The 23,727-nt window shown below is 41.6% G+C and overlaps 1 protein-coding gene across 13 annotated transcripts in view; it reads left to right on the top strand.

The window, feature by feature from the left end:
• The window catches only part of ATP13A3 (ATPase 13A3), a 96,491-nt gene that overhangs the window by 32,337 nt on the left and 40,427 nt on the right, over window positions 1-23,727 (top strand). For 12 of the 13 annotated variants that reach the window (XM_023551634.2, XM_064270723.1, XM_064270676.1 and 9 more), the window contains 12 exons: window positions 964-1,098; window positions 1,611-1,683; window positions 7,520-7,651; window positions 8,755-8,934; window positions 9,079-9,236; window positions 10,005-10,193; window positions 12,020-12,081; window positions 13,835-13,985; window positions 17,305-17,421; window positions 17,958-17,975; window positions 18,068-18,221; window positions 18,322-18,442. In XM_023551634.2, the coding sequence (XP_023407402.2) occupies window positions 964-1,098; window positions 1,611-1,683; window positions 7,520-7,651; window positions 8,755-8,934; window positions 9,079-9,236; window positions 10,005-10,193; window positions 12,020-12,081; window positions 13,835-13,985; window positions 17,305-17,421; window positions 17,958-17,975; window positions 18,068-18,221; window positions 18,322-18,442 (1,490 nt within the window). The remainder of the gene's footprint in view (window positions 1-963; window positions 1,099-1,610; window positions 1,684-7,519; window positions 7,652-8,754; window positions 8,935-9,078; window positions 9,237-10,004; window positions 10,194-12,019; window positions 12,082-13,834; window positions 13,986-17,304; window positions 17,422-17,957; window positions 17,976-18,067; window positions 18,222-18,321; window positions 18,443-23,727) is intronic. The other variant, XM_064270616.1, reaches the window with a different exon arrangement.

Genomic DNA, 23,727 nt, shown 5'->3' on the forward strand with positions numbered 1-23,727 from the left:
GTACTGTCAGTAACTTTGACCTTTAGAAAAGCTTTCTGTTTGCTGTTCCTTTATAAGATTAGAATCACTCTTTTCTAATTATCTCATTTGGTTCTGAGGTAAAAAGTGAGTATATACGTGTGAAAGTACTTTGAAAAGCACAGAAGCACCAATTTTAAGACATTGGGTAAAATACCAAAAAATTTGGGTAAGCGAAGTCCATTGCCAAGATTTTCCAATGTCTCTTTATTGGGGGTTAAGCCTCATATTTTCCTTAGAGAAGGCAAAACAGTGTAACCCATTATCATGTATTTGTCTTCCCTTTGGGGTCCAGTGGGCCTTTAACTTAGAAGTAAATTTGTTCATATTAAGTAAACATTTGTTCCATTTGATTATAAGCTGTTTATCTTTTAGCAACTCAGAGCACAGTAATTCTTGAAAGTAAATGTACTTTATTGCTAAAGCAGAATGTAGAATAGCTCAATTGATAAGATTTATCTGTTTCTAGCTGAATCTATATTTGAGTTTGGTACGAATCTGGATGCAAATAATTCAAATTAAGCTTATTTGTTTAGCCAGAGTCTAGTAGTGTAATGGGGCCCTGGTGGCGAAGTAGTTAAATGTTTGACTGCTAACCAGAAGGTTGGCACTTCTAATCCACCAGCCGCTCCTTAGAAACCCCTTGGAGGCAGTTCTGTTTGTCCTATAGGGTTGCTATGAGTCTAAATCAACCCAAGGGCAATGGATTTGGTTTCTTTTTCTTTTTTTTTAGTACTGTAATGGTAAACAAGAACTATGCTAAAATACTGCCCTAGGATACTATAGATAGTATACTATACTGTACTGTACTATACTGTACTATACTATAGATACTATAGAGCTTGTTCCCTAACTGTCTTCTTGATCTCTTCTTAGATGAAAAATGGAGGAATCTGCACTGTTACAAATATCTCGTTCAATTTGGCTTAAAATCTTGTTTTTTAGGTTCTCAATCCATTTTACATTTTCCAGCTGTTCAGTGTTATTCTGTGGTGCACCAATGAGTACTATTACTATGCTGTAGCCATTGTGGTTATGTCTGTACTGTCAATTGTAAGCTCACTATATTCCATCAGAAAGGTATGTCCAATTTATTATGGATTTCACAACTATGTATTTGCATTTTGTAGCACATGTAAGGTGTGTAGAATAGTGTTTAGTACAAAGCAAGTACTCAATAAATACCAGCTATTATTATTTTGTTATACGAATATGTACTCTTTTCTCTTCATGTCCTCTCCCTCCCCTTTTGTTTTTTCTTTTTGAGGTTAGGGGAAGGCAGATGCATTTTGGAGTCAGCCCACCACTTGACTGCTTGGGGGGCCGTCAGCATCTGTGATTGCTTATCTCAGTTAGAATACTGGTGGACTGGTTCTCTTGTTAGGGATGTCGCATTAAAGTGCTGCTCGTGTGGTTTTGAGCTAAAACAGTGCTTTGTTGAAACGGTGACTCAGTATTTTATAAAGGCTAAGCAATGTCCATTTGTTGTGTTAACTTATTTTATAGCATCCCTGCTTTTTAAAAATAGCTTGGCTCATATTTGCCAAGAGTGGGTTCATATTTGCTAGCTTGCTTTCTTTTTCCTCTTTCAGCATTATGTTACGTTGCATGATATGGTGGCAGCCCACAGTATTGTGAGAGTTACAGTTTGCAGAGTAAATGAAGGTAAGGGCTTCAGGTGACTGTCACAAGAATAAACCAAGACAGATATCCACTAAGTGCTAATGTGTAAGGTAAACCCAATGTATTCTACATATATGATTTGTTTTTTTATTGTAGAAAAATACATATGCAGAATATTTTCCATTTCAACCATTTTTATGTGTATAATTGTGTGACAATAACCATTTTTTTTTTTTTTTTAAGAAATAGAAATGTTTGGGTTTGACTCATCTCTGAGTTTGTACTAGGTTCATTAATATAATAATTGTATTTTCCATATTCTACAGTGTGGTAGTTACTATGGTGGACCCTGGGGATGTAGTGGTTACCAAGACAGACATAATCTATGCTTTATTTGAGCTTTAGTGTAGTTGGAGAGACAGATGATAAACAGTACCAATAAAGTGTGGCAAATGATATGATAAGGAGAGGTCACAGAACTTCTACGGCAGGGAGAGCCTATTTACTGTAGGGTAAATGGTATCAAGGATGGGGCTTCTTTTTCTTTTTTTTTTTTGGGTGGGCATATACGCTGCAAATGTTTATTGAACAGCTCAAAGAATCCTTACACTTTTTTTTTATTATTATTATGCTTTAGGTGAAAGTTTACAGCTCACGTTAGTTTCTCATACAAAAATTATACACACATCGTTATGTGACCCTAGTTGCTCTCCTTATAAGGTGACAGCACACTCCTCATTTCCACCCCAGATTTCCCATTCTCTTCAACCAGCTGCTGTCCCTTTCTGCCTTCTCATCTTGTCTCCAGACAGGAGCTGCAAGGATAGGGCTGCTTGATGAGGTGTTTTGAAGTAGTGACTCTTTGACTTAGCCAGATAAGAGATAAGTGAGAGATGGTAAGGTGGGGGTCAGAGAGGAGAAAAAGAGTGCTTTAAGTGCCCAAAGACCTGGAAATTAGAGCACAGTCATTGGAATAACTGAACGAAATTCAGTGTGGCATATACAGCAACTATATGATGGAAGGCCTTCTGAGACACATTAAGAAATTTGGACACAATTCGGAAGGCAATGGGAAGCCATTAAAGGGTTTTAAGCAGGGGAATGATACCATATTTGCCTTTTTGAAAAGATCATTCTGGTTGCCGTGTTCAGACTGGTGTAGAAAGGAGTAATACAACAGTCCGCCACTTGCCTGTCAGTTTGTCGTACTGTAGTGGCTTAGCTTTACTGTAATGCTGGAAGCTATTTCACCGGTATATCAAATACCAGCAGGGTCAGCCATGGTGGACAGATTTCAGTGGATCTTCAAGACTAAGACAGACTAGGAAATGGGATTGATTTGGTGGTTTACTTCTGAAAAATTGGCCAGGGAACACCTTAGGAATAGCTGTGGGACATTGTCTGATACAGTGCCAGAAGATGAGCCCCTCAGATTGGAAGGCACTCAAAACAAAACTGGGGAAGAGCTGCCTCCTCAAAGTAAAGTTGACCTTAATGACGTGGATGGAGCAAAGCTTTGATCAAACATGCAGTCAAGATTCATTGATAATTACTGGTGATTGGAATGTGAAAGTTGGAAACAAAGATGAAAGATCGGTAGTTGGAAAATATGGCCTTGGTGACAGAAAGGATGCTGGAGATCACATGATAGAATTTTGCAAGACCGATGACTTATTCATTGCGAATACCTTTTTTTAACAATATAAATGTTGACTATACATGTGGACCTTGCTGGATGGAATACACAGGAACCAGATCAACTACATCTGTGGAAAAAGATGATGGAGAAGCTCGAGATCATCTGTCAGAACAAGGCCAGGGGCTGACTGTGGAACAGACCACCAGTTGCTTATATGCAAGTTCAAATTGAGGCTGAAGAAAATTAAAACAAGACCATAAGAGCCAAAATACGACTTTGAGTATATCCCACCTGAATTTAGAGACCATCTCAAGAATAGATTTGATACATTGAACATTAATGACCAAAGACCGGGAGAGCTGTGGAATGACATCAAGGATATCATACATGAACAAAGGAAAAGGTCATTAAAAAGGTGAAGAAAGAAAAGACCAAAGTAGATGTCAGAAGAGACTCTGAAACTTGCTTTTGAACATAGAGTAGCTAAAGCAAATGGAAGAGATAATGAAGTAAAAGGGCTGAACAGAAGATTTCAAAGGGCGGCTCAAGAAGACAAAGTAAAGTATTATAATAAAGTATTCAAAGACCTGGAGTTAGAAAACTAAAAGAAAAGAATGCACTTGGTATTTCTTAAGCTGAAAGAACTGAAGAAAATTCAAGCCTCGAGTTGCAGTATTGAAGGATTCTCTGGGCAAAATACTGAACAACGCAGGAACCATCAAAAAGAATGTGGAAGGAATACGCAGAGTCACTATACCAAAAAGAATTGGTCGATGATAAACCATTTCAGGAGGTAGCATATGATCAAGAACTGATAGTATTGAAGGAAGAAGTTCAAGCTACACTGAAGGCATTGGCGAAAAGCAAGGCTTCGGGAATTGACGGAATACCAGCTGAGATGTTTCAGCAGATGGATGCAGCGCTGGAAGTGCTCACTCATCTGTTCCAAGAAATTTTGAAGACAGCTGAAAGAGATCCATGTTTGTGTATACCTAAAGAAAGGTGGGAAACCCTGGTGACACAGTGGTGAAGAGCTACAGCTGCTAACCAAAAGGTCAGCAGTTTGAATCCACCAGGCACTCCTTGGAAACCCTATGGGGGCAGTTTCTACTCTGTCCTTTAGGGTCACTATGAGTCGGAATCGACTCGATGGCAGTAGGTCTGGTTTTTTTTTTTTAATGGCAATCCAACAGAATGTGGAAAATATTGAACGGTATCATTAGTATCATATGCAAGTAAAATTTTGCTGAAGATAATACAAAAGTGGTTGCAGCAGTACATCGACAGGGAACTGCAAAAAATTCGAGCCAAATTCAAGAGGATGTGGAATGAGGGATAGCTGATGTCAGGTGGATCTTGGCTGAAAGCAGAGAATACCAGAAAGATGCTTATCTATGTTTTATTGACTATGCGAAGACCTTTGACTGTGTGGATCATAACAAATTGTGGATAACATTTTCGAAGAATGGGACTTTCAGAACACCTAATTGTACTCATTAGGAACTTGTACATATATACCAAGAGGCAGTTGTTTGGAGAGAACAAGGGGATACTGTGTGGTTTAAAATCAGGAGAGGTATATGTTGGGGTTGTATCCTTTCACCATATTTATTAAATTTGTATGCTGACCAAACAGTCTGAAAAGCTGGACTGATTAATAACCTGTGGTATGCAGATGAGACACAGCCTTGCTTGTGGAAAATGAAGAGGACTTGAAGCACTTACTGATGAAAATCAAAGACCACAACCTTCAGTATGGATTGTACCTTAACATAAAGAAAACAAAAATCCTCACAGCTGGACCCATAAGCAATATTATGATAAACAAACATTGAGGTTGTCAGGGATTTCATTGTACTCGGATCCACAATCAATCCCCATGGAAGCAGCAGTCAAGAAATCAATATATTGCATTGGGCAAATGTGCAGAAGACCTCCTTAAAGTGTTAAAAAGCAAAGAGGACTAAGGTGGGCCTGACGGAAGCCATGTTGTTTTCAACTGCCTCATATGCATGCAAAAGCTGAACACTGATTAAGGAAAACCGAAGAAAAATTGCTGGCTTTGAGTTAACGTGTTGGCAGAGAATATTGAAAATACCGTGGACTGCCAGAAGAACAAACAGATCTGTCTTGGAAGAAGAACAGCCAGAACGCTCCTTAGAAGCAAGTGTGGCAAGACTTTGTCTTATGTACTTTGGACATGTCTTAGTCATCTAGTGCTGCTATAACAGAAATACCCAAGTGGATGGCTTCAACAAAGAGAAATTTATTCTCTCATAGTCCAGTAGGCTACAAGTCCAAATTCAGGGTGTCAGCTCCAGGGGAAGGCTTTCTGTCTCTGTAGGCTCTGGAGGAAGGTCCTTGTTATCAGTCTTTGTCTACGAACTTCTCCACACGGCAACCTCAGGTCTCAGGGACACACTCTGCTCCTGGCACTGCTTCCTTGGTCGTATAAGGGCCCTCTGTCTCTGCTCACTTCTCTCGCTTATATCTCAGAAGAGTCTGGCTTAAGACACTATCTAATCTTATAGATCTCAGCAATATAACTGCCACTAATCCATCTCATTACATCATAGTGATAGGATTCACAACACACAGGGAAATCGCATCAGGTGACAGGATGGTAGGCAATCATACGATACTGGGAATCATGACCTAGCCAAGTTGACACGTTTTGGGGGGACACAATTCAATCTATGACAGACATGTTTATCAGGAGGGGCCGGTCCATGAAGAAGGACATCATGCTAGGTAAAGTGAGGGTCAGTGAAAGAGAGGAAGACCCCATCTTTGAGATGGATTGACGCAGTGGCTACAACTATGGACTCAAGCATAGCAGTGATTGTGAGGATGGCACAGTACCGGGCAGTGTTTTGTTCTGTTGTGCATAGGGTTGCAGGAGTTGGAAGTGACTCGGTGGCGCCTAACAACAACAACACTATAGGCATGGCCTAGATCAATGTGGGAGTTGTGGAGATGGAGAAAAATAAGATGGGTTTGAAAGATGCTCAAATGTGGGTGTTGAGAGGACTTGGTGATTGATTGAATGCGAGGTGACAGCGAGTGTCAGGCTAGAGTGACATTGTCAGAGAGTGGACATTAAAAAAAACTTTTAATTCAATAGGAAACACTGGAGGAGAAGCAAGGTTATAGGGAAGGGTAATGTTTTGGATATGTTAGTTTGTCTGGTGAAATGTCAAAGAGGAAAAACAAAGGGTAAAAAGAGGAACGAGGCAGCACTGCCTCATGGGCCTTGGAGGCAGTAGCCACTGTGATTTATTAGAATTTCTCAGAATACCACATCAGTCCCCATTCCTTTGGCTTAGTAGAGTACATTCCATATAAACCCAGTTTGGCCTCACTCGTTGCTTCCTTCTCTGTGCTTCTTCGTCCCTTCCTGCTCCAGCTGTATCAGCCGTCCCTGCCCCCTGGCGTTAGACGTGTAGTTTCTTTTCCACTCTGCTGCTTCTGCTGCTGCTGAAGATAATTGGGGGTGCTAGGACAGACATACCGTTTACCTTGTATTTTCCTTATCTGCTTTGTAGAGTCTAACATAGCATTGATGTTTTGTTTCCTAGCACACCTAGAGACAAACAGAATTTCAGGTGGTGTTAAACCTTTAGAGTCAGGTTTTGAAATATGGGATCAGACGAGATGAAGATATCACACCTACTATGTAATAAATACGTTTAGAATTTTTTAAAGGTTGTTTCCTCATAGCTTAGTAAGTTACTGCTTCCTTTTTTTAGAAAAGAATGTTTGTATTCCAGACCAACACCATAAACAGTAGTTTTCTTGTTATACATCTCTGGCTTCAAACTTCTGGGACAGGATTAAACCTGGGGAACAAGAGAAAAAGGACAAGGGGGAGTGAGAGACGGACAGATACACAGACAGAATATGCTTAGATGGCTGATAGCTAAAAGTGTCGGTTGCACTCAGTTACAGTGAGTGCCGTGTACCCAACTGTGTGGTCAGGAGAGACGTGGCATCACCTGTGCCCATATGGAGTCCTGTTGGGAGACAAACTGGCTGACACACTTCAGCACCCTGCATCGTCAGCCTAAGGGATAATCTTACGTGGAAATGCTTCATTTATGGAATGTTTGTATTTATAACCCCATTTTATTATTAACTCATTGTTGAGATCAGGTGTTGTCTAGATAGCTTTTTTGTTTGCTGTGTTTTTATTCTAAGTTGGAGAACATTCTTTTCATATTTTTCTTTCTTTAAATTCAGAATCAGGAGAGATCTTTTCCACAGACCTCGTGCCCGGAGATATCATAGTGATTCCACTAAATGGGCTAGTCATGCCTTGTGACGCAGTGCTTATTAATGGTACTTGCATTGTAAATGAAAGCATGCTAACAGGTAAACTCCATGAAAACGATACCACGTGAATTGTCTATAATGTTAATAGGATTAAGTAGTTACTGGTTAAGCTATTTTAAAGTTAGCTAGGCTCTTTATATCCTTTAGCTTATGAATGTCGCAGACATTGAAGATTTTTCTTATTTTGAGGAGACTAAATTCTGCATATCCAGCTCTGGTACTAAATCACTAGGCTGGTGTTGGCTACATATTTGTTCCTGGCCACTCTTTTGATATGAGGAAATGCTTTATAGCAAGGGAAGAGAAAGAAGTCATTTGCTTGCAGATAATGTGGCATATTTACTTTTGAAGTGTAAAAAGCGGGAAAGAAAATTTTATCTTTCTTGAATGGGGAATAGACTTTAAAATGATTTCTCTTTGGAAACTCAAAATCTGGAGCTAAAGATTCATATCCCTTTTATTACATGAATTTTTTTTTTTTTATTATTGTCATGGTCTCTCTGGCAAGAAAGTGATTTCCCACATAATACATCTTAAAACTGTTACAGTCTGGTCCCAAAACATGCCACACCCTACACACGTGCCTCTTCTGAAGCAAGAACTCTCAGTGCTACAGAGAATTACATTTAAATTTGAGAAAGAACTTGGCTGTTTCTTATTGTTTGAGCGAGCCCTCCACACTCCTTGTTCTTCTGTCCTCTCCTCTCGTGTGTGATAAAGGTTAGGGTAGATCTTCTCATCTCCTTTGTGTGCTGTCTGACTCAATTCTTAGGGATAACAGACAGATTCTTATTTGAAATTACAGTATTTGAAACAATCATTCAAATGCAAACAAGTATTACCTTTGAGTCACGGATCACTTTTTGAAATTATTGTAGGAGATCAGGTTTGATATTTCCGCTTGAGGAAATTGGTAGACAAAAAGCTAATTGATTAAGCTATGTTATTCACATATGAATACTCCTAATAACTATTGTAAACAGTACGGTATATTAGAAATAAAACAGTTGTAAAAAATGGAAGTATTTTTTAAGATAAGTTAAGATACTTAACATTTTCAGATTTTTGTGTGTGTGTTTGATACTGATTCTATGTTTTCTTTTTACTTGGGAATTAAATATCTTTTTTTTTTTTTTTTTAAGGTGAAAGTGTTCCAGTGACAAAGACTAATTTGCCAAATCCTTCGGTGGAAATAAAAGGAGCGGGAAATGAGTTATATAATCCAGAAACACATAAACGACACACCTTGTTTTGTGGGACTACTGTTATTCAAACTCGTTTCTACACTGGAGAACTTGTCAAAGCCATAGTAGTTAGAACAGGTAGAAAGCCTGTTTTATGTAATCTCTTCTGGCATGTTTTCACGTATTTGATGCCTATTGAATGTTTGAAAAGGGATTCTGTTTTGGGAGACGTCTCATTTCCTTGTAAAAATATAATTGTTTTCCTCTGTAATTTTTTTAAAGGATTTAGTACTACCAAAGGACAGCTTGTTCGTTCCATACTGTATCCCAAGCCAACTGATTTTAAACTCTACAGAGACGCCTGTTTGTTTCTACTGTGTCTTGTGGCTGTGGCTGCCATTGGGTTTATCTATACTATTGTCAATAACATTTTAAATGAGGTGCGTTTATCTATACTATTGTCAATAACGTTTTAAATGAGGTGCATACATGGGACTCTTCAGTAGGGTTTGATCCCTAATTATTTAGTATATGTTTATATGTGGCTGTTGAGGATTTGAAATGTGGCTGGTGAGACTGAGGAACTATATTTTAAATTTAATTTAATAATAGTTAATTTAACTATAAAAAGCCGCATGGTGTCTGGTAGCTATCATGTTAGTGCAAATATAGAACATTCTAGTCATTGCAGAAAGTTCTTTCGGATAGCTCTGATTTCAGAGGTCTTTTACTTGCTCTCTTGTGACTTAAAAAACTAAGGAAAATGAAAAAACTGTATACCCACCAAGAGCCTTAGTTTTTCTTTTTTTTGCCTCTGGGATAGAGTGTACAGTATTAAAATGGTTTGTGATTACTTAAACTGAAGGCTTCTGTAAGGGGCCTTGTCAGTTCCTTCTACCCTCTGTAGAGACTGAGCGACAGACAAAGATTGAATTTACTTTGAAGGGTGCATGTATGAAGTATGCAGGGCTATTAAAATGAGAGGTTTCTTTTGAAAATAGCTGTCGTTTCACAATCTATTGAGAATTCCTTAACCTTTCTATCTTGCAGAATCTCTGAAGGGAAAAAATTATAAATGGCTAATAGGTGTATATAGGCATCCTTTCATTCTATGTGAAATTGTTATAGATTTTTACTGAAGAAACACCCACGTTAGTACTTACTTAATATTGGGGTTTGTTTGACATTCATTTTTGTGTAAATTATAGGTAGGTGTGAAGGAAATAATTGTCGAGTCTCTTGATATCATTACAATTACTGTGCCCCCTGCACTTCCTGCTGCAATGACTGTTGGTATTGTGTATGCCCAAGAAAGATTGAAGAAAATCGGTATTTTCTCTATCAGTCCCCAAAGGATAAATATCTGTGGACAGCTGAATCTCGTTTGTTTTGACAAGGTTGGTTCAGTTTCATACCTTTCTCAAAGTTATTTTGTAGCTTTTAAGTATTTAGATTAATGTTTTTCTTATTCTTTGACAGCTAATTGGCAAACATTGTTTAATGTTTCTACATTTTCCTCTTTCTCAACTTATTTGGCATGCATAATTTTTGAATATTCTCATTATTTTTTCAATTTTGAATACTTTGGATATGCTTATTTGCTCAAATCTGCAACTGACTGATCATTCATATCCAGAATTAAAGCTAGTAGTAAGTAATACTAGTAAAAATTATGTGATCGTCCATGTTTTTATATAATTCTTATGTAACAGGATAGTATTTACTGGGATTTTATTGCTTTTCAATATAAATATTTAGTGATTGCTCAAGGTTTTATTGAGTATATGTTTCAAAATTATATGAAGGTCACTGATTTTATATAAATGGACAAATTTTGTATCTGTGTGAAATAATGCCTTAGCTCTTAGAAAAGTTTCTTCTTTCTTCAGCTGAAATTAGTTTTTCTAAAGGTTTTATATAAGAATTAAACCTTGACCAAAATAAGGAAAAAATTAAGCTTTCCTTGTGTGTCTTCAGTACTAAAGGAAAAATGTGAAAGCATATTTTTGAAAAAAAGTATCTTCACATGAAAATATTTCATATTTCTTGAGACTTTTTTTCTTTAAACTTTATTTTGTTGTTGAGAATATACACAGAAACATTCAGAAATTATACTCTTGGTTGTATTGTATTGGGGGAAACTTTATTATTGAAAAGCAGACTCAAAATGGAGAAAAGATACAAGTATAATAAAACCTGGGTGACTTACTCACTGCTGTCCCTGGGTGAAGCAGATGGTTAATGCGCTCAGCCACTAACCAAAAGGTTGGTGGTTCGGGTCCACCCCGAGGCACCTCGAAAGAAAGGCTCGGCGATCTACTTCCATAAAAATCAGCTATTGAAAATCTGTAGAGCATAGTTCTACTCTGATACACATGGGGTCACCATGAGTTGGGGTCACCATGAGTCAGAGTCGCCTTCGCAGCAACTTTGTTTTTAATTTACCCATTACCCAGCTTTATCAGTTGGTAACATTTTGTTGATCTTGTTTCACTTCCCCTCATTTGAAGAGGGCAGCAGCAGGCATTATTTCACCTATAAATACCTCAGTATGTATCTCTAGAAGAGATGTTTTAAAAAACATAAACATAATACTGTTGCCACTGATTATCATACTTAACAAAATTGACATTTATCTAATATCTAGTTCATATTCCAATTTCTCTGCCTGTCCCAAAAATCTCTCAAAGTTTTCCAACTTATTTTTCCAGTCAGAATCCAAATGACAATTGCACTGATTACAATTAATCCGTAACAGTTGCCTTTTCTCACCCTTCACCCCCAATCAATTTATTGGAAAACAGGTATTTACATCCTCTATTTGGCCGATTGCTGCCTCTTGTTCCTTTTCCCTTCCCTTCCTAGTTCCTCCTTCACAGGTGTCCTTTATTGAGTGATAAGTTGATGGGTACATCTGTCTATCGTCTTTTTGTTTGTTTCTTTGGATAATAGGTGCACATACATATACAGCTGTACACGTGTTGCCTCCCCTTTTTATTTTTACAGAGAAGATCCCATACTGTGAGTACCGTTTGCACCTCTTTTGTACTTTTAACGGTATGCCCTGGAAGTCTTTCTCCATCAATATATAGAAATCTTCCTCATTTCTTTGTAAACATGTGTATTGTATTCTGTTGAGTATATGCAGCAGAGTTTTTTTTTTTAAAGGTTTTTCTGTTTTGGAGGCATTACTTACACTTTGTGTGTGTGTTATATTTTTTAGACTGGAACTCTTACTGAAGATGGTTTAGATCTTTGGGGGATTCAACGAGTGGAAAATTCATGGTAAAGACTAACTCAACTTGATACTTTATTATTTAATTTTCAATAAATAATGTAAGAAGCATTCAAACATATAGAAAGTACATAATATAATAGGCAGCTATGCGTCCACTGCCAAGATTAAACAGGGAATATTGTGCCATATTTGCTTCAGATCTTTTAAAAGACTTAAGATGATGCAGATATTAGTGAAGTCCCACCTATACCCTTTCCCCATGCCAACCATGATTCTGAAGTCGTTTTGTTATTATTTTCACTACAGATATATCTGTCTACAAACAACGCAGTTTTGTATGTTTTACAAAATTCCACGAGTAATATAATGTCTTTATGTTTTTATTGCTCTTTTTCCTCCAAAATTGTTTTTAAGATTTATCTGTGTTGATGTGTATAGCTCTAATTTATTAATTTTAACTGCTCTGTAGTAGTCCGTTACATGATGAAACCATGGTATCTGTTCCTCTACCAAGAGACAAGTTTTCGTTTTTCTCCTTCTTTCACCTCCGCTTCCCCGGTTCTTGTAATCACGGGATTGTGTTGCAGTAAAATCATCGCACAAGCTTTACTATTACTTTTGTAACTTGGGGGTTTCTGGAACAGGCAGTAGCACGTATTCAAGCCCAAACTCACTCTTGATTATGTAGTGCATTCAGAGGTTAGGCTCTGAAACCAGACCTTGTTTGAATCCTTGTACTGCCAATTACGGGCTGCACAACCTGGGGCAAGCCACTTGCCCACGCTTCTTCAGTTTTTTCTCTATAAAGTAGGGGTAATAAAACACCTGCCCGTGGTGTGAGGATGAAGTGAGTATCTGTTAGACTCTTAGAACACTGTCAGGTGCGTGGTAAACATTATGTAGATATTAATTTCATACCCTCTGGGTGGGGAGAAAGAAACAAGTTTATTCTTAGTTGTACCTTTGGATCTAGCTAAGTTTTTTCCAGTTTACCCTTTTTCCAAGGCTGTAGCTCTTCAAGAGTACTGCCCTTATTGAGTGAGGGGACTCCCTCAGCGCCAGCTCCCCTGCTTGTATGGGACCAGGCCTTTGTCTCCTGTTCCTGTGTGAATGTTAAAGGCCAAGTCTTCAGGGCACTGTGATGGCCCTCCCTTCGTTCTTCCCCAGGGAGTCACAGTGTCAGCTCAAGGCCACAGCCTTCTGGTTTTCATTTCCCTGTATTTCTGGCACTTGAAGATTTCTCTTTCTTAAAAAAAAAAAAACACATTGCCGTCGAGTCAGTTCTGACTCATAGTGACCCTATAGGACAGAGTAGAACTGCCCCATAGGGTTTCCAAGGAGCCCCTGGTGGATTCGAACTGCTGACTTCTTGGTTAGCAGCCTTATCTCTTAACCACTACACCACCAGGGTTTCCTCCCTCCCTTAGTCCCTTTCAATTTTGCATCTAAAAGATTGTTTTGTGTCAGTTTCCTGTTTTTATGAGAGTGTAAAGGTATTGTAATCCACTGTATGGCCAGAAGTAGGAGTCTATTATTATTTAGTGTCTAGTGTATCTGTAGTATCAGATCTGGCTTAGTTATTCAGAATCTAAGATAATGTACTTTGGGCATCTGTAGCTTTCTTGGAAGAAAATGTTTTTGGATGCTCAAAACTATAGTGAAAATTAATATGTGCAGGAATGCAAACATTTTATTTCCATTTTTAAAATTACAAAACCAGAAAAGGGCTATTAGAATATTGTCTTCGCTCTTGGGATTTGTGTCATACTATGAATCTAAGTCAGAACATTTTCTATTTAGTTTTCTTTCTCCAGAAGAAAACGTCTGCAATGAGAAATTGGTAAAATCCCAGTTTGTTGCTTGTATGGCTACTTGTCATTCCCTTACAAAAATTGATGGAGTGCTTTCTGGTGATCCACTCGATTTGAAAATGTTCGAAGCCATTGGATGGGTAAGTGCAGTATTTTAAAATACAAGCAGAATATTTTGTTTTCTTACTGCGACATGAAACAAGTAGGGTGCATAGAAATACCCATATACTTTCCCCCTTAAATCTCATAGCCTTTCGGAAAATATAGTAAAAATCAAACAATTTAGCTTGTGGAAGGATCGTTTCTGCTGTTTGTTGCTCCGATGGCAGTCTGTCCCGAACCACGTTCCTGGTGGCGGTAGTTGCCGTTGAGTCAGCGCTGACTCAAGGTGACTCAGGTGGACAGTCCTGCGCCAGGCCCTCAAGCTCCTCATGATCAATCTTGTACCATGAGAGAAGCTAATTACGTAACTTCTGAGAATACCGCATCACTGGAGAAATGTCTGTAGTTGTGTAAACAGTGTCTTTTTAGTTAAATTCACTCACTTAAACACCTTTAATAGAGCATGACTGCTCAGGCTCAGGCCCCTGTTTTAATTTTGTAAGATAAACCAAGTATCAGCAACTTGTGGCAGTAGGCCAGAGGTCATTAAGATGATCTTCGGTGGCACCATTTGTTGGTAATTGGCAAAAAGTATAAAGTGTCTGCACCGTTCTTTTGTACCCATCTTCCTGGGTCCTTACACACAGATATATACACTGCGTTTTGTTTGTTTTTTAAGTTCCCCTCTTACTTACGAATTGCTTTCCCTGGGGTTAGTTTTGTTTAATTCTTCCACACGTGGCTTTCTCCTTTATGCTTCTGATTTTCCTTACACGTCTCTATGGCACTTTAATATTTAAGGATGAGGGTCTGATTTGGTTATTTTGGATGGTTCTCGCCCATGTGTATGTTGTCTGTTCTCCTGAGAAGTGCCTCCCCTGACTGGGAAGGCCGACCGGCGGTGCGTGTGCGTTGAGGTTGGAGTCTCATCAGCGAGCATCCTCGCTGCAGGTGAGAAGTTGTGGCAGTAGTCTTGAGGCCGCGTTCCCCTCTCACTGCCACTGTGCCTGCACAAGCTGGGCAGCTCTCTGGATTGCTGACCCTTTTGGTGGCTGCCCTTACTGCTCTCAGCTAGCTAGCTCATATCTAGGGAAGGACTTTTCTTTGTTTACCTCTTCATTTTTTTTTTCTTTGCTCAGCTGTTCAGGCTGTCAAGAAATGTTTCTACTTCTCCTCTCCATCCGCTCATGTTTTTTCTGGGCTACTGTTTCCTTCATTATTACTTCCTTCAGTATGTTTCAGTTTGCCCTTTGTCTCCATATTTGAAATTCCCCTCTCCCTCCGTTCAGTTTTTACAGGTTTCTTTCTTTTTTTGTCCCTTGTTAGTATTTTGAAAGGGAGGTAGGTGGGTGAGGGGATAAGTGTTCAACCTTTCACTTGATCTGAAAGCCCTTAATAAATACAACCGCTCCTCAATTACGGACATGGTTAGCTTCCAAAGACCAGGTTGTTGAGTGAAAATGGAGGATTTTTTTCTGTTTTTAGACTATGCATTTGTTGGATTTTTTTAAATTTAGAAAATATGATCATAGAAATAATGACAGCTAAGATTTACTGATGCGTTCATCACTGTGACGAGAGTCCAATTATGGATTGTTCCTCTGTGGGGAAGGAGGCTTAGAGGAGACAAAGCTGGATAAAGCCGAGCTGTGTGACTGGAGGGCCCATGGCTTAACCACTTTACCTTCTTCCTGTGCTGGCTCAGAGCTTCCCTCCTGGAGCCAGCTCCAGGACTCCACTCCCACACTTGCAAGCCCTGTGTTCATGATCCCAGAGTCTGCTCTGCCCTCCAGGCTTGGCTAGTCCCCAAGGCTCAGGGCTTCCTGCCCTGGCACTAGAAGTCTGGCCCCACAGCCAGCCCACCAAGGCGGAGGCTTCAGACCCAGATCGGCTCTCTTGGGGATGTCATTCAGCTTGCACGCATTTCTTCCAAACACCTTCTCCAGTTCCTCTTTCTTTTCTCCCTTCCCACCCTACAGCAGTTTTCAGCAGTAGGGCCTCAAGCCACATAGGAGCTGGGAACCCAGAACAGGCATCTACCAGCTTGGTGCTGCCTGCGTGTCCGCTCAGAGGCTGTGGCCACGGAGGGGGCTGCCCTATAGCAGCTGGATGCAGTATCCTCTGCCAGCAGGAGGGAGCAGTGGGCACAGGGCAGTGTGGCCCAGCCTTGCGGAGGCCGCCCAGTGACCCTCCTTGAGGGAGGGGACCCTCTGCAGCCATTGGCTGCCATGCCCGCTGCCTCATTAATGTGAAAAATAGTCGGATAGTAGATTGTTTTTTAACTGTTGTAAACAAGGAATGTCAGATAATGAGATTGGCGGTAAGTGAGGAGTAGGTGTACTTGCCAAATTTAATTCCCCAAAGTAGGACCCATTTCATTTACAGAGAGAAAAGAATATAGGATGGTATCTTTCTAACTGAATAGATTTTTAATAGATTTGGTGTTCTCTGTTTGTGGGCCCCTTTTTAAATGAGCTATATAAGTTAGTTTGTGTAAGAGCATGTCTTATTGCCACTGAGATGCTTTGATGCTTGACTTGAACAGTAAGCATCAGTGGAATTTACCACATAATCAGCTACAAGTGCTGCTTGCTGGGATTCTATAATGCCATACCATACAAGATGCATTCCAATTTCAGAGATGTTAAAACGTGGAAAAAACTGTGCCCTAGAGTTGTGTAAGATGGGCTAGTTGGTTGCAGTTCCCTCTCCCATTTTCCCATTGATTAATTAATAATTCCTTCTGTTATAGAGTCAAACTATAACTATAAATATAATTTTGTGTGAATATTTAATACAGGTTTTTGTTGGAACTTATGTCACCAAAAAGTGTTTTTAAAGTGTATTTCAAAGGGTTAGGTAGTAGTGTTTTGACTAGGAGGCGACGCGTTCAAGCTGAATTCACATCTTTGTACGTCAGTCTCTTCCCCATCTTAAGTGGTTCTACTGACCTTGTCTGAGCCCCATATGCTTTTGAATTCTCTCCAGTTAGCACAAAAGAATTCTGGATGATAGGCAGAAAATTTTTGGAACCATCAGGACCTCCTCTTTGTTGTAGAACTGGTCTCTAAACCCGACAGGTTGTAGAAGCAAAGTTAGAGACGTTTTTCTCAATTTCTTTACTTCTTAACGTTGCCTTCTCTCCCTCATGGGTTGCTAGGTAACTAACTGTGGCTTTGTTTATATTTTGTTTTACTTATATTAAAGATTTAGTAGTACTCATCTGTTCCTTGAACGCTGATTTTTGGTTGTTTTTTAGTTCCCTAGAAATGGCCATAATGTTTCATTTGTAAATGGAAGGGGTAGATTAAATTTTGTGAAGCAATGTGTTGAAATTCCTACCCCCCGCCCCCCCAGACTCTACAAGAAGCCACTGAAGAGGAAACGGCACTTCATAATCAAATTATGCCCACTGTGGTTCGTCCTCCAAAACAGCTGCTTCCCGAATTTACACTCGCAGCAGACCAGGACATGGTATGAAATCCCTGCTTAAACTGGATAATACTGCTGATATTCACATTTCAATTACGTTTTGTAGTGTCACCAGAACAGGAAACTACATGTCCTTTATTTAAATATTTTAATTTATCAGAAGCTACACTTCTAGTGTGTTGCAAGCATTCTTTGTAAAACATGGAGATTTTATTCTCAGTTCATTACTTTTCCTTCCTATTTACCGAATGGCTTAGTGCTTTGAGATTTATATGCATGGTTAATTGTTTTAAATTACATCGGTATACCTGTAATAATGTGTTCTCCTTAGTTTAATACTTAATACGTTAACATTTTCCAGATAACAGATCATTGGAAAATATTCAAGAACGTACTTTTTCAAAGAGGGAGGTGGTAGAGAGAGAATCTTGAATCCAGTCTTTGAAATAATCATAGTTCCTTGCTGTTCGCTAAATAATGTTTTGTGAATGCTTAATAAGTTTTTCTTTTAACTTGAATGTTTATATTTAATGAACTTAATCTGCGCTGTTTCTTTTTTCTTTTTGTTTTGTTTTTAGGAGCTGTTTGAGCTTCCAGTAAGTGAAGAATGTTTACTTCTCCCCCAAGTGTGGTTGTCTTTATTCTTAAGGAATAATAAGTACTTTGTGCATCTTTTGAAATTATTTAGGCTAATTATGAGATAGGAATTGTCCGCCAGTTCCCATTTTCCTCTGCTTTGCAACGTATGAGTGTAGTTACAAAGGTGCTGTGGGATAAGAAGATGGACGCCTACATGAAAGGGGCACCGGAGGCCATCACCAGCCTGTGTAAACCTGAAACAGGTCAGGAGATAAGTAACGAGGCTTTGAATAAAATCCTGGTATTTGTATAAGGTTTTATTAGCAACCCTAACAATGAAATGTACTCTCTTCTTTTAAAAAGTTCCGGCCGATTTTGAAAAAGTTCTAGAAGATTATACTAGACAGGGCTTCCGTGTGATTGCTCTTGCCCACAGAAAACTGGAGTCAAAACTGACTTGGCATAAGGTACAGAATGTCAGCAGGTAAGGTTGACAAACAGTCTTTCTACGATTTTTCCAATAATGTATCATTTATGCTTGTGCGCATCAAGTCACGCACAATGATTTGTACATAGCTGGGTATTCAGTAGGTATTTATTGAATGCATGCAAGTACACATAATGCAATTCATGTTTAAGGTGATTGAGGTTCAAGTCCATCTTCCATTATCTAGTTTCCTTTCATTCTCTTTTTGACTCTGCCTATGTTTGCTTGTGTTATTGTGACATTGTATGTTTTTCCAGTAACCCTTTGGGACTGGTTTCAATTCATTTATTAAGTGTTTTATCAAGTGCTTACCATGTGCCAGGCATGTTCTAGGAACAGTAAACATAATTCTACAGAAGTTGATTCTTCCCAGACGATCTACTTGCGTTTTGCCCAGTGGTTGGAACTAAGCACTGATGAGGTCACAGTATCATGAGGTACATTAACCACCAGTCTTTCTCAGTTCCACTCTTCTCCATGCCTCCCAAGTCATGGCATTACCAATGTCACGTTTCCTTCCATGTATAAATATGGGTTTAAGTTCAAAGATTGTCACTTTTCCTGTAACGGATAGACCTTTGAGGATAGCGTTTTTGTTCAGGAATATTTCATGGTGTACCTAGCATTTTGTAAGCAATTAGATATTTATTGCTGTCCTGCCAGTTTAGCCTATTAATTAGTCAAACACTCTCTTCCATTCCATTCCCACCGCCATTGTCTCTAATTCACCTCTTTTCCCCAGTTTTGCGTCTGTTTAATCTGTGCTCCGCAATGCCTCTAGAGAGAGCATTTTAACACTCACAGCTGGTACTGGTCTTACCTGGGATTCTTATAAATGGCCCCTGTCGGGGGACAGCCCCAGCAAGGAAAGACCCTCGTCATGCGTCATGGCAGGTGATCCAAAGAACCGATACATAGCCCTCTCCAGATTCACGCGTTGAGGGAAACTTACTGACACGGCCAAGCAGCTGCTCTCCAGTGGCGGCCAGCTAGAGTATTTTCTGCAACCACCTAGCAAGGGACCCAAGCTTATCTACCATTCCAGCTGGGACCAAGGCTCATCGTTTTTCTCCCACGAACTTGGGCAGTCAGTGTTCCCAGGGGCTTCACATCCAGGCCCAGATGTTTTCCTTCTTGTTGCTAAGGCATTCCTCGGCCTTGGCCGCCGGCCCAGTCATGCCACCCCTGGCCTTGTACCTTAGCCCAAGTCCATCCCGAGTTCATCCCCAGCATGCCTTGGGGAAGAGCAAAGCTGATTCTATTAGGGAGGGCATGCATATAGCTGAATAGGATTACCCTACGGTCCGCCCCTGCATACCCTCCTAATGTCCTTACAATCTTACCACCCCCTCTTGCATGATAGCCCTCGGACTTGATATGCAGAGGAGCATTGCAAAAACCAGACCACACACTCAGTATAATCAGGAACACAGGAAAAGACAGAGTAATAAGAATGCCAGTATCATCCAGAAGCCTGTCTGCCAGGTGGACAGGAGGGATTGCAGCCAGCTGGAGACAGGATCAGCGGCATCATGTTTGATAACAGTGATGTGTTGCTGCAGGTCCTGCAGAGCCAGAGACACATTTTTAGAGGCATCAGGGCTATACATGCAGCATTCAGTTTTTATCCTGGCACAGGTCAGGATGTCAGGGGCCATCCTACTCTGAAGGACGACCTTCCGTATTTGTTGGGTCTCCTCATTCAGAAGGGTGATAGCCCACCTGGTGGTGTTAAGTGCAGCTGTGGTGTGTCTGGCTAGCACCTCTACCTGCCACTCCACATCTATAGTGGTGGCCTGGGGTGAGAACAGGGACAAGGGGCAAAACCACCATGATGTGCGCCGGTATCTGTGCTGGGCTGTTACAGTTTGCGAATTGCTGGGAACACTGGGGAAGTGGTGTAAATATTAGCAGCTATGTGCAGCCGCCCCCAGGTGCAGCATCCCACCCAGTTGTAGGGCAGTTACGGCCACCCATGGAAGCTGCATGTCCAAAGCCACCCCTTGGGCGATGGGTTTGCCCCTGCGGCTTTGCTTTCGCTTCCTTAACCAACTATTGGCCACAACTAGCAGGGTTCTAGCACACTGTTGTTGGGGGTCCAACCTATCACTCTGAGGGGTCAAGAGGTGTTAGTCCTGTTCCGACGCTCCCAGTAGAAGGGAACTTGGCCCTTTATAAGAACTTGCTTCCACTTGCGGTCGGGCATTATACACTGTGCATAACTTTGTCCCACATGCTGTACCTCTCTTCCGCTCCTTGCCACAACTGGGACCAAAATCCCAATGGCACTCCCTTGTTGCTTTGCCATTGCCACAGGTCCTACCCATACCCCTCGGGGTAACAGGCTATGTCCAGTTGGCACGGCTGACCTTGTATCAACACTCCTAAGGCCTGTATCTGTTTTACAGTGATCTTCACCTGCTGGAAGCAGTCCCCCACTGCTCCTTTTTTCACATTCTCTGTCTCGCTGTCTCTCTTCTTATGCCCTCACTTCTAGAACTCACTGCAGTTTCACCTGTCTCTCTCTCACTCATTCTTGTCCCCTTTAGCCCCCTGTATCTCTTTCTCATCCAGTCTTTTTGTTTCTCTCTCCTTCAGTCTCACTTCCTTTCTTCACTAACCTGTAAAGGGGCTGTAGGGTGTGGGCTACATGGGATATGAAGGGGTGCTGGTACCCCAGGAGCCAACAGTTGCCTGTAGTTGCTTCACAGTTTCTGCATGGGGATAGGCTTGGACTTAATCTGTCACCGCTTCAGGCACCTGCAGCTCCAGCCCCCACAAGTTACCTGCTCAGAATGTATTCCAGTACCAGGGCTAGTCCAGTACCAGGGCTGGGTATACTTTGGTCGGCCTTTGGGGGTAGCCTTCTAATCTGATGGCCCCACCCCCGTACCCATCAATAGCTGTTAGTGGGGGTCCAGTGTATGATCATTTCAGTGTGTGGCTTCCAGTCACCTGTCACCCAGCAGAGGCCTTCCTGCACCCCCTGCGGTGTACCTTGGCCACACCCCTAGTAGTGGGGTGAGGGACACTCCCACCCCTCGGCGGGGGGAGCCTTAGGCTCGGCCTCCTCTTGTGGGCTCTGGTCAGTGCCTTTGTGGAACCCAGATCTTTTGTCAGGAACAATTCTACACCAAAGAAACACATTTTATAGGATAGACAGCTTGATCAAACATACGGCACAAATAAATGCACTTGCAGGGAACTGCAGCACTGAGGCCCCAGACTGCTTGTCTGAGAAGCATGGTCCAGGCTGGGGTTGTGTTGTGCCCTCCCATCAGCCATTTAAACCTGTCCACTGAAGTGCTCAATTGCCCTTATGTCTTGGGGTGATAAAGAGTGCGAAGAGTTCATTCAGGATCCGGTGGAAGCCTCTGTATAGGATGAAAAGCCCCGATATGATTTACCTGCTGAGAACACCCTGGCCTGTTGGCTTGGGAATCTCTCTCTGCACAGGTTTTAGCCTTGGCCAGGGTCTTGTAGGTGGGTCAGCTTTCCTGTGCTATCCAGCGTTTTCTGACGACAGTGGCAGTCCACACATGGAGGCCCAGTTTAGGATGGTGTGTGAAATCTCCCTGGACGGTCCTCTCTTAAATCCAGAAGGTGGTCAATTGCACACCTCTTTACTCTGGAGCAGACAATGCTTCAGCCTCTGCAGTGAGCTGGTAATACCGTCTGTTGGTTGGCTGTTTTCTGCTCTCAGCATAGGGGCTTTTCTGATGACTATCCACACCAATAACAGAAGCTTCTCGAGCAGAACTGATTTTGTTATTTTTTTTTATCCAGACGTCTCATTTCTGTAGGGGCTTGCTTTATATGTCAGTCCAAGGGTTGTCAGTGGCCAGATTGAATGGCCAGGCTGTTAGCTGTAGCTCACGTCACAGTTTCCTTGTGCCCCTCTAAAAATGGCCCTAACTGCAGCAATTCCCATCAGGACTTGGAGGCAAAAGTTTACAAAGGTTTGCGTTAATACATCAGAGTCATCAGTACAGACAATAAGGATTTGTTGGGGCCCAAGGGACTTCTCCATAGTCAGGCTGAGGCAGGTGTCTCAACGATAGTGACCTGAGACCCAAGGTATACCTCACTGGACTTTAATTGTAACACAAGACCTTTGCTCCTCGTTGGTGACAGAGAAATTAGACTTAATCCTCAAATCTTAATTATTTCTGAAAGAAGATCTGGGAAAAGCTGGCAGAGCCCTCACTCCTTTATGGGGCCACGCCTCTACCACACCAAGTGTAAGCATGGGTCCAGCCCAGTTGCCTGGTAACCTAGAGGTGGGCCCCCCTCTTTTAGTTTTCCCCTTACCATTGCAGCTGCAGCTAGGTTGCTGTTCAGTTATCTTGGCGGGGGCAGCTATCAGAGAATTCCCAGGTCTCTTCAAGGTCGCTCAACACAAGCTATCTTGAAGGGCTTTTTACTCTTTTTTTTTTTTTTCCTGTTGTTTTACCTCTTGCTTTGCACTGGGTGCTACAGGGTGTTCTCAGTACCAGGGACCTGTTTAGCCCCTCCAGCTAGCTACAGTCCCACGCTCTACCGACTGAGCTAGCTGGGCTTTGCTGGCCAACCTGGGATCTCTCCCACAGAAAAGCACACAGGCCAGACCGCCCCACATACAGGTCGCTGGCCACCCCAGGATTTCCCCCGCAGACGCCTCTTGCGTCCACAAACGGGGCACTAATGTTTCAGTGGAGGGGGAATATGCTGCACGCAAATCCTCCAGTCGCAGCTCTGCTCCCAGCTGCCTAATTAGGGCCCTAGCGGCTGGCTCCACATGGGACGCCCCTCTCAATGCAGCCAGTAGAAGCCACCCCACGCGAGCTGCCTCAGCATGGCAAGCTGGCTTTTGCTTTGGGGCCTCCCATGAATATCGCCATGCCCACAACAGTGGCCACGCAACTCCTGCAACCCAAACACGAACAGCCTTCTTTTCTTTCTCAACACGCAAAGACTCTAGTAATTGCAACAATCCCTGTGGCATTTTCGGGGCGCCCTGTACTCACGCACAAGTCCCTAGGCATCAACAGCCCGGGCTGGTGGTCTCGGGGCGTGCATCCCTGGCCACCCTGGGATTTCCCCCAGCAGAGCCCTCTTTTCCCCGCCCACCTGGGAAGGCCTGGTGTGCTCTCCGAAATCCTGCCAACCAGCCAGCCACACCACTTTCAGGGGACAGCCCCAGCCAAGGGAAGACCCTCACTGTGCATCCTGGCAAATAATCCAAAGCACTGACACATAGCCCTTTCCAGATTTATGAGTTCAGGGAAACTTACTGACACGGG

This window comes from Loxodonta africana, chromosome 1 (genome assembly GCF_030014295.1).
Source record: "Loxodonta africana isolate mLoxAfr1 chromosome 1, mLoxAfr1.hap2, whole genome shotgun sequence".
Lineage (NCBI taxonomy): Eukaryota > Metazoa > Chordata > Mammalia > Proboscidea > Elephantidae > Loxodonta > Loxodonta africana.